At 35.8% G+C, this 11473-nt stretch overlaps 1 protein-coding gene across 1 annotated transcript in view; it reads left to right on the top strand.

Annotated features, from left to right (window-relative positions):
• Positions 1-515: 515 nt before the first annotated feature.
• prpf6 (PRP6 pre-mRNA processing factor 6 homolog (S. cerevisiae)) overlaps positions 516-11473 on the top strand; it is a 50078-nt gene continuing 39120 nt past the window's right edge. The window contains exons 1-6 of the mRNA XM_039734844.1: positions 516-766; positions 2127-2292; positions 5034-5152; positions 5398-5476; positions 6922-7098; positions 10767-10922. Of these exons, the coding sequence (XP_039590778.1) occupies positions 552-766; positions 2127-2292; positions 5034-5152; positions 5398-5476; positions 6922-7098; positions 10767-10922 (912 nt within the window). The 5' untranslated portion in view covers positions 516-551. The remainder of the gene's footprint in view (positions 767-2126; positions 2293-5033; positions 5153-5397; positions 5477-6921; positions 7099-10766; positions 10923-11473) is intronic.

The raw sequence follows: 11473 nt of genomic DNA, 5'->3' as shown, positions 1-11473 counted from the left end.
AGGTTGAAGTACATAATGAACAAGAATAGTTGTGTCAAATATTTTAAATTTTAAAATGTGTGCTTTAATATATTTAAAATCTAAATCTGATTGATTGTAATTGAAATGTGTCATTTTTCACCATCTCATAGAGCATCCTTGGTAAAAGATAAAAAATAACATCATTTTCGTAATCACTGAACTTAAAATTGTATAAAACGATACCATGTTTATGTTTCTCATTCTCATTTTTAACGTACTAACGTACAAATTAATAAATCAGGAGGTGCCCGGCAAAATTACAAAATGCAAAGCGAAATGAAATGAAAACAATAATCGATCTATCCTCCAATGTCTCGCACTGAATCCACCACAAACTTTAAATCAGAGAACTGTAAAGAAATTCGCGGAGCACTGCGAAAGAGGTATATTATCTTACAATCATGTACTACTAGTCTCCTGCCACCAGGGGTGCCAAAAGTAACCGCATACTGTAGAAGGACAAACAAAGCGGAATATACGTCAGTGCAAAGGTAGCCTGGCTTCCGGTGCATGGCGGAGAGTTGTGCAAGATGGCATCAACAACAACAACGAGAATGGGTACCGCTGGAGGTACCGGCCCCGGCGGCGGTCCCGGTGGACCCGGCGCCGGCCCCGGCGGGGCTCTTACATCAAGTCTTTCTGGCACCGGGGCAACTTCAAGCCTCACAGGCACGCTTAATAAAAAGAAGAAACCGTTTCTTGGCATGCCTGCACCCCTAGGATATGTGCCTGGTCTTGGTAGAGGGTAAGAGAATTCTGGATTTGTTGAGAGTGTTTGATGTTTTTGAAGTAATATTATAACAGTATTAATACTATTGAGATAAGTATAATTCAAGATGCATGCACCGATGAAGCGAATATTGCGGTTTGAAGTGATGGCTATCCGTTGCTGCGTAAATTGATTTTTGACCGCGCAAGGAGTGTTTTGCTGGAGTTCATGCGGTGTTAAAAACTTTTCGATATGCTTAGTGATGACATTCACATTCAGACTCTGAGAATGGGATTTTTAAGATCGCGCTTTGCGATTGTAAGCACATTTTCTTGACTACTAGTACTGATTTTAGTAGTACAGTACAGTACAGTACTACTAAAATTTGTCTGCTGCTATGATGTCGTCTCACTAACCCTAAAATGTATGTTTTTTGCAGAATAGGTTGTGCTATTTAAAGTGACAGGTGCATTAAAAGTTCCTTGGTGTGATCCGTTGAACAATTTGGAAGAGAGCATACTGAAAGTATAACTTTACTGTAGCGATTCTCCTCTCATCTTCCTAAACGGCTTTTTTTTTAGTAAGGGACGCGGTTGTTTTATTCATTTTATTTATCTCTTAAGATCAGCAACAAAACTTTGCATCAGTTGACAGCATCGAAGTGCAATTATTTATTTATGTAGAAGTTATTAGTTGCATGTTTTCAGAAGTCTTGTTTTTAATAATGGAAACATTTTATACGATTTCCAAATTGCAGTTTCATAGGTTTAATTTGTTTGAAAGAACAAAAAGATTGTATTTGTTGCAGTTTCAAAAAGTGTGTATACTAGTATTGTGTGACTTGCAGAGCAGGTTACAGTATAGATTTAGTTGGCATTGTCTGTAAAAGAAATGAGATGTAGTTTAACTCAATTCTACAAAAGTCTTTACATGATAATCTTTAATTATTTATGCATTCTTTAGAGAGCAGGCTAGAAGGATCTCTACCTTTTTGATTTGTAGACTTTGTTTGTTTAAGGGGAAGTTAGAAATGTCAGGGATTATTTCCAAATGAAACTTAATGTCATTAAAAGGATATGCCATGTGAATGCTTGCGTAATTTAGTCTATTTTAGTGACTTTTTAAACACTTGAATTCTCATTAATTTAATGTAACAAGTCAAAGATTGGAAAAGTTATTTTGTTTAATTTGCTGTCATCAGGAAGGCAATGTCCAAACCCATATTGATTTTAAAACAATCGGCAATTAATTTCCATCGTAAGATGTTACCAAATTGCAAGCACTGATTTAATTTGCATTGAATTAAATATGGAAGGAAAGTAAAAAGTTTTTGATGTTAGGCAAGTAATAGAAATTACTATTTTCATGGAATTCTAATTGACTTGCTTTTGTTTAGTGCAACTGGTTTCACCACTCGTTCTGATATTGGTCCTGCCCGTGATGCGAATGACCCGGTGGATGACCGACATGCACCTCCAGGGAAGAGAACTGTTGGTGACCAGATGAAGAAGAATCAGGCCGATGATGACGATGAAGACCTTAATGACACCAATTACGATGAGGTGTTGATTTTGGACTATCTGTATTCAGTTTATTTTTACTATTTACCTGTTTTCAAATACAGTTTAGTTAGTGTGTTATATAAAATAACATTCAATATAAATGTAAAACAGTATTTAAACGGAAAGCGCTAATTATTTTGAATATGGAAATGTATAGTATATGCTCTATAGGCATTTGTATTTCTTCTTAATGTTCTAGTGTCAATAATATGATTAAGTAACTATACTGTGATAAGCCACAACATTAAAACTACCAGCACTTGAATTAATTGATCATCTTGTTGCAGCAAGAAAAATGAGACCGCATAAGGATCTAAGCAACTTGGGCACGGGCCAGGTTGTAACAGCTGAATGACTTGGTCCGAGTATCTTGTATTGTTCTCAGTATGCAGTGGTTAATACCTACCAAAAGTGGTCCAGTGAAGGACAACCGGTAAACTTGCTACAGGGTCATGGGCATCGAGGGGTCATTGATGCACATTGGGAGCGAAGGCTAGCCCATCTACTCCGTTCCCACAGCAGAAGTACCATAGCACATATTGCTAAAAACCAAATACTGGCCATGTGAGAAAAGAGTCAGAGCACACAGTGCATCACAGCTTACAGCAGGGGTGGCCACACTTTTTCGGCTTGCGAGCTACTTTTAAAATGACCAGGTTGAAATGATCTACCGACATTAAAAATTATATATTGAGTATACTTTATACATAAAATATATGTTGTTGTGCCTTGCATAACTGAATAACCTTTATGGCACAATAACAATTCAATACAGTTATGGTCACTACAGTATTTAGATTTAATCATCTTCATGTGGGAAAAGGCTGACTCTCATAAATAAGTAGAGCCGAATAATGCAGTCAAGGAGCTTTTGAATTCAGCCGAGTGAAAAATGACGGCTGTCTGATTAACTGCAATTTTAGTTCCCTCTCTTTTTCTCTTTCTCAGATCGCTTTTCAGATGGAAGTCAGTTTCGTAGTTTTTATGAACAGTTCGAAAATGCCATTCCACATTTTCCTTCTTTGGAATAGCAATGATAGATTGACAGATCAGACAAACTCACTTCGATTGTGACATTGTAAGAAAAAAAAAATTCTCTTCCAATTCCACATCCAGCCCATACCCTCCCCAAACAATTTTTTTTTAAATCCCTTCTTTAGTCGATATAAATTGGAAGGCTAACTAGATCACAGCTGGAGTTTTGCAGCTGCTTGCACGTTTGATCGTGCGTGTGGGATGACCAGTGTGTTACAAGAAAAGAGATCTCAGACTGGCCGCCCTGTATGTCAATCAAGTGGCAAATGCCACAGGCAGGATATATGATAACATTTTTTGGAATGCAACGCGATCTACCTGCTCTAACTTTGCAATCTACCGGTCAATCGCGATCGACGCATTGGGCACCTCTGGCTTACAGTGTGTGGCGGTGTGTCGCTGCAGACCAATAAGAGTACAGACCAATAAGAGTACCCATGCTGATCCTGTCCAGTGCTGAAAGTGCCCACAGTGTGCACATGAGTGTCAGAATTAGACCAAGAAAGAAGGTGGCCTGGCCTGAGGTATCATGTTTTCTTTTAGATTGTGTATACGGCTGGCTGCATGTGTGTTGTTTACCAAGTGAAGAGATAGCATCAGGATGAACTATGGGAAGAATGCAAGCCAGTGGAGGCAGTGTAATTTTCTTGGCAATGTTCTGCTAAGAAACTGTTACTCCTGGCATTCATGTGGATGTTACTTTGACATCTACCTCCTGTCTAAAGACTGTTGTAGACCACGTACACCTCACCAGAATGATAATGCACCCCACCACTTTGCAGAAGTTGTTAAGTAATGGTTTAAGGAGCATGACAAAGAGTTCAAGGTGTTGACTGATCGAACATCTGTGGAATTTACTGCAAAAACAAGTCTGAGGCCCCAACTTGCAACTTAGAGGACTTAAAGGATCTGCTGCAAATGTCTTGGTGCCAGATACCATGGATCAATGTCAGTTGGAGCCAATCCCAGCCAACACAGGGCACAAGGCAGGAAACAAATCCCGGGCTGTGCACCAGCCCACTGCAGAACATAATAAACAGCTGGACGAGAATTTTAACACACGATTATGAGCTATTATTATGCCAAAAATTTGGATAGTTTTGTTGTAATCACTCATTTTGGGAACCTACTGATCCAAAAAAAGGCTTTGGGGAGCAGCCGACCATAATAGCACACTAAGGTAATAATCAACCTTGGCTAATAAGCTCATTAAATACAGAGCCTCCACCTAGTTAGTGAGTGTCTTTGGAACTCTACAACTTTATTTTTCTTTACTTTACAGCAGCAATCCTTATTTTTAATCCAGTTATTTGAAAAGTAATGTTTTAAAATAAGCAATACTATTTTTGAGCCCTTACAATTTTATAAAAATATGGAACTAAGTGAAATATTTTTGCCATTGATTCCCATAAAGGAAAAGAGAACAGATAAATGTTAAGCCAAAGGTGTTTGTCCATTTTGCTAAATTACCAAAGGAATGGCAAAATTTTGATTTTTTTAAGTAATACAAACAATTTCATTGTTAGTATTTCATCTGGTAAATTTTTTTGGATTTAGTTTTTAACTTTTAAGTCACTGAAAGAAGTCCCATTCAAAGTTAAATGAAAGGATGTTGCATATATAACTTTGCAGATTTTGTTTCAGAGAAATGTTTAAGATTTTGGCTTAACTCTCATTTTTAAAATATTTGATTTTTTTTTCCACAGTTTAATGGCTATGCAGGTAGTTTGTTTTCCAGTGGTCCTTATGAAAAAGACGATGAAGAAGCTGATGCAATTTATGCTGCACTTGATAAACGAATGGACGAGAGGAGAAAAGACAGAAGGTAATAGTAAAGAGTAAATGCCTATCATAAACTCATCCAGTTAAATGGATACATTTTTCTTCTTCTGGAATACTGGTACATACCAAATACATAAAAAAATAATCAACTACTTAAAAATTCTTAATCTAATCTCATAACAGTATTTGTTTAATTTAGCTAGATAAATGGGTGATTTTGACATTCATTAAATCATTTAGTTAAAAATCTTTAATTTGGTAATATTGAAATATGCATTATCTTTTCAGAGAGCAAAGAGAAAAGGAAGAGATAGAGAAATACCGTATGGAGCGACCAAAGATTCAGCAGCAATTTTCTGACTTGAAAGTAAGTGATTAAGTAACAGTTGTGAGGGGATTTTTTTTTTTTTTTTGGTGAAGCCTTAAGTTTTACATGAAGTTTATTTTTCGAGAAACTCAGTTTTTCCTTAAGAATATTTCTTTAAAAGATTTCCTGCATAAAATTTAACTCTGCACATGAAAGGTTTGCAATTTGTCAGAAATATGGTGCTCAACACCAGAACACCATATGATTCACTGTATGTTATTTGAAAGACTGATTTGACAAGTGTTCATAGTTATTTTAAAAAAAAAGTTATTTTATATTTGACTTCCAACTACCGTGCCTACTTCAACATGCCCCTCCCCACTTCACCCCAATGGTTGAAAGCAGATCTTACCTAAAATATTTGATATATAAAATAAAGGGTTATCAGAAAATTCATAGTAAATGCTGGTGCAGTGTGCCCCCAGTGTTCTTTTCCCCACAAAAACAAGAAAGCGTTGAAAGTTTTGTGCTGTTGATTTGGTATAGTGTTACACTGCCACATGACAAGTATCAGTGGCTGTATCAGAGTGATGCAGACCCATATTACATGTTTAAAAAGAACGTTTAGATCCTGATCATGGATGTTTACATTATGATTTTCTCCGGACGCAGAAATAGTAGGTTACAGCTTGCTAGTAACTTTAAAGAACTTGATAATGTCAAAAATGTTTTTTACTCTGCAGCTTCCCTCTCAGTTGCAACTGTTTGACTTATGTTAGGTAGATTGCCCAGAGGGGACTGGGCGGTCTCTTGGTCTGGAACCCCTACAGATTTTATTTTTTTCTTCAGCCTTTGGAGTTTTTTTTTTTGTTTTTTCTGTCCACCCTGGCCATCGGACCTTACTCTTATTCAATGTTAATTAATGTTGACTTATGTTTATTTTTTATTGTGTCTTCTATTTTTCTATTCATTTTGTAAAGCACTTTGAGCTACATTTTTTTGTATGAATATGTGCTATATAAATAAATGTTGATTGATTGATTGATTGATAGTTTAAAGGTGTTAGAAATACTTATTAAATATACTGTATATTGTAACGTTCATAATAATAAATCATTAGTGCATATTATATAGATACAGAACTTTATTTGTCCCCAGGGAGAAGTGTGATAGAATGGTTTTTTTGCATTTTTATTAGTCATTTATTCATTAGATGTAAAAGTATTCATTTATTTTAATGGTTAAAAATGAACTTAGTAAAAGTTATTAGAATATGTTACCTGAATATGCTTTGTCTGTTTCAGTCAAAAAAAGAACATTATCAGGTGGCTTTTTTGACATTACAGAAACCGGACAAAGTATACATTGTCTTTTTTTAAAATGATTATGTTTAAATGTGTAAATCAGATTGTTTGGTAGCTACATGAAAAGAGAGCAAAAAATAAGATACATTTTTATACTATTTTTGGTTTAATGATTTTTATTACCATTATTTTATTCTGTAGAGAAAACTTGCAGAGGTAACAGAAGAAGAATGGCTCAGCATTCCTGAAGTTGGAGATGCCAGAAACAAGCGTCAGAGGAACCCTCGCTATGAAAAACTAACACCTGTACCAGACAGCTTTTTCGCTAAACATTTACAATCTGGAGAAAACCACACTTCAGTTGATCCCAGACAGTCGGTTTGTATTATGATTTGAAATCTTTAAATTAAAATAAAATGCAGAAATAAGGTTGAAATTTTACACTTTTATTTGGAACTACATCATATATATTTTATATTAAGCTTGTTTATATGTTGTCATTATTCTATTTGAAGAATATATAGCTGTCTTCCTCTTGTAACTACAAGTCAGTAGTGATTGATTGATGTTTTGTCTTAATTTGTTTTTTATATTAGCAATTTCTTTTAATTAATTATAGAATATTGAACATTTTCTGACTGAAATTCCCTGTAGAAAATCATATATTAAATGAGTATTATACTGATTTTTGTTTGGTTTTCAATCAATTTGGGATATGAATTGAACAATAATTATTTTTTAACTTTTATGCCATAAATAACCAAGTGTATTCTTTACAACAAACAGTTACTTTAAAATCTCACTTTTGTGTGATTGTTATGAGTCACACCTGAATGCAAAAATTTTTAAAGTATCATGCATTTTCTTATGTGCCTTCTTATTTGTTCATGTCCAGCACATATATAGTTGTGCAGTGTGTCAATCTACTGAAGTGACCTTAAATGTATGGATAAGTTAGTTCAACAACAACAACAACATTTATTTATGTAACACATTTTCATACAAATAATGTAGCTCAAAGTGTTTTACATGAAGAAGAAAGGGGGAAAAAAAAGACAAGAATTACAATAAGAGAACACTAATTAACATAGAATAAATGTAAGGTTCGATGGCCAGGGAGGACAGAAAAAATAAAACTCCAGACGGCTGGAGAAAAAACAAAATCTGCAGGGGTTCCAGGCCATGAGACCGTTCAGTCCCCTCTAGGCATTCTACCTTACATAAATGATCAGTCCTCATTGTATTCAGGGTTCTCATGGAAGGACTTGATGATGACGGTCACGTGGACTTCTGGCCTTTAATCCATCAATGTAGGGACGTCACGGTGCTTTGATTAGGTGGTTGTGGCGCAGATCGCCACCACAGAAAACCGGAAAAAGAACAGAAGAGAGAGTAGGGGTTAATATGGATTTTGAAGCCACCATGAATAGTAATAAGTAATTAAATGTACAGAGCATCTGGATTTAACTAAGATGAAGCTATAAGAAAGCCATGTTAAAGTAATGTGTTTTTAGCAGTGTTTTAAAGTGCTCCACTGTATTAGCCTGGTGAATTCCTTTTGGCAAGCTATTCCAGATTTTAGGTGCATAACAGCAGAAGGCCGCCTCACCACTTCTTTTAAGTTTAGCTCTTAGAATTCTAAGGAGGCACTCATTTAAAGATCTAAGGTTATGATATGGAGTGTAAGGTGTCAGACATTCCGAAATATAAGATGGAGCAAGATTATTTAAGGCTTTGTAAACCATAAGCAGTATTTTAAAGTCAACTCTGAATGACACAGGTAACCAATGTAGTGACATCAAAACTGGAGAAATGTGTTCGGATTTTCTTTTCCTTGTTTAGATTCTAGCAGCTGCATTCTGCACTAGTTGCAGTCGATTGGGTAGTCTTAAGAGGAGTGCGTTACAGTAATCTAGTCGACTAAAAACAAAAACATGAAATAATTTCTCAGCATCTTTCAATGATATAAGAGTTCTAACTTTTGCTATATTTCTTAAGTGGAAAAAAATGCTGTCCTAGTGATCTGATTAATATGTTATTTAAAATTCAGGTCACAGTCAACAGTTACCCCTAAATTCTTTACCTCTGTCTTGACTTTTAATCCTAATGCATCAAGTTTATTTCTAACTAGGAAAATACCCACGCTTCACAGCGGAGAAGTAGTGTGTTAAAGAAGTTATGAAAAAGAAAAGGAAACATTTTAAAAATAACGTAACATGATTGTCAATGTAATTGTTTTGTCACTGTTATGAGTGTTGCTGTCATCAAGGATTTGATTATCATTATTTCTTTCAATCAGGTTCGTATTTGGAGGATGTGTTGTTTTCAAGTTATATTCCATGTTTGTCAACCGCTGTAAAGATAACAGGTTTCATTCATCAAAGTGTTTACTACCCAAATCGGCACTCGTGAATCTGAGATGTTTAACAGGCATTCCCGGTATTAAGTTGTGGATTTGCCTGCAAATATTTAGCAGTAGCGTGTCTATGAACTTAATTTAAACTTAAGCGTTACACCTTGCTTTCCTATTGATATGTCTACAAAGGCTAGTTCAGATTCAGAGGGTTGTTCCTTTCTTACTGCATCAATAAACAGCTTGTCCTCTTTATCTGAGACATCACATACTGCATACACAGGTTTACTTTTCCCAGTCCTGCAAAGGCAGTTCACATGAGCCGCTCGGAGAACATGCATCGAAGGTTCTCAGCTGTGCTTGTGCTATGCCGTGTGATCTTGCGATGTCCACGGCTTTATTTAATGTTAGCTCAGACCCGGCACTTAAAAGTTTCTCTCGCACTTTCGCTGAGTTTGTGCCAAACACTAGTGTATCATCTTCGTTTTGCATTAGCACAGTCCTTAACCCGCAAATATTTTGCGGTAGCCTGTCTATTGGATAGCTGCTGACGGATGGCCTTATATGGGCAGGCACTCAGTTATGTGGGAGGCGTGATGATGAGGCACACAACTCCGCTTCACACTGCGACCGAGCTGCAGGCTATGGCCGTATATATGTACGTAAGTAGGTTCCAGTTATGAGCGTTACGTGTAGAATTTCTAAATGAAACCTGCCTAACTTTTGTAAGTAAGCTGTAAGGAATGAGCCTGCCAAATTTCAGTCTTCTACCTACATGGGAATGTTGCAGAATTAGTGATGAGTCAGTCAGTGAGTCAGTCAGTGAGGGCTTTGCCTTTTGTTAGTATAGATAATCTCATTATATCCATTATTGCCAATCACTAAAAGTTCAGTTTTCTCTTTATTTAGTTTGAGAAAATTACTACTCATCCATTCAGAAACACAAGTAAGACATTTTGTCAGTGAATCAACAGAGTCGGGGTCATCAGATGCTATTGATAATTGCAGTTGCGTGTCATCAGCATAGCTGTGGTAGCTCACATTATGCCCCGAGATAATCTGACCTAACAGAAGCATGTAAATCGAAAAGAGCAGCGGACCCAGGATAGAGCCTTGTGGAACATCATATGCAATATCATGTGTCATTGAAGTATAATTACCACAACTAACAAAGAATTTTCTACCTGCTAGGTAGGGTTCAAACCAATTTAAAACACTGCTAGAGAGGTCCACCCACTAACATAATCTTTATTATAAACTTAAAAAGCTGCATTGATTGTGGGCAGAATGAAACAAGTTTTGTTTGTTTTCTGTGTTCCTTTCCCAATTTCTGTAAACTTTCTTAGTCCCAGGCAAACCTGTCACATGTAACCACTACTACTCTACTACCATTCTTCTCTAGCAAGAAGAGATTTTTTTTTTTTTGAGTCATGCAAAGCTACTAAAATTTGTTCAAAACTCATCATTACTGTTTACTTCATCCCAATTTTTTAATTAACAGATCAAGCAAGTCCAATTACAGGATCAAAGTTCCAAATTTGTAGCTTGTGAAGAAAAGTCTGTTTTCAACAGGATTTATAATGTTAATAAAATGTACAGCCATGGAGCTCTTTAAAAATACTTTAGTTCAGTATATTTTGTTACTTCTGATTTTTTTGTTTATTAACTGCTTCATTACACTGTTTGTTTTCAGCAATTTGGTGGACTTAACTCTCCTTTCCCTGGTGGACTGAATACACCTTACCCTGGAGGCATGACTCCAGGACTAATGACACCAGGTACTGGTGAGCTGGATATGAGAAAAATTGGTCAGGCAAGAAATACGTTAATGGACATGCGACTTAGCCAGGTAATATATTGTTTGTTTGTTTTTTAGCATCCTGAACACAAACAAAAAAAAAAATATATATATATAATATATATTGGACAACACAATGGTACAGTGGCTAGATAACAGCAGTTGGGACAGATAATAGTGGTAGTATATCTTGCTTGTTTCCTATTTTTATTTGTAAGAGAAATCATAGGTGATTCCATTTGAATTCAACAAATGTCCTTTGCATCACCATTTTTAATTTTGATGTAACTTGGCATAATTTGATAATTGAATTTCCGCTTGGGATTAATAAAGTATCTACCTATCATATGATTACTCCTACATTCTAGATCTCAGAAACTTTCTGCTTGAAATATAGGCAATTTCTTCACTGTGGACAGCGAAAAATGATAATTTAGAATGTTTCCTTCATTTTTTTTCCTATCAAAGCTATATGACTCAGCTACTGCATTATTGGATATATCAAAACGAGTACTTTTTAATGACAATAATTTTCTGACGTTTATCCTATGTTCAAGTCACAGGAGTAGCTGTCTAAGTAAAAATGCCCAGATGTCTGTTTT

Source organism: Polypterus senegalus, chromosome 14 (assembly GCF_016835505.1).
Source record: "Polypterus senegalus isolate Bchr_013 chromosome 14, ASM1683550v1, whole genome shotgun sequence".
NCBI classification, from domain to species: Eukaryota; Metazoa; Chordata; class Cladistia; order Polypteriformes; family Polypteridae; genus Polypterus; species Polypterus senegalus.
The sequence above is the reverse complement of the archived record's forward strand: the minus strand, read 5'-3'. Positions and strand labels throughout refer to the sequence as shown.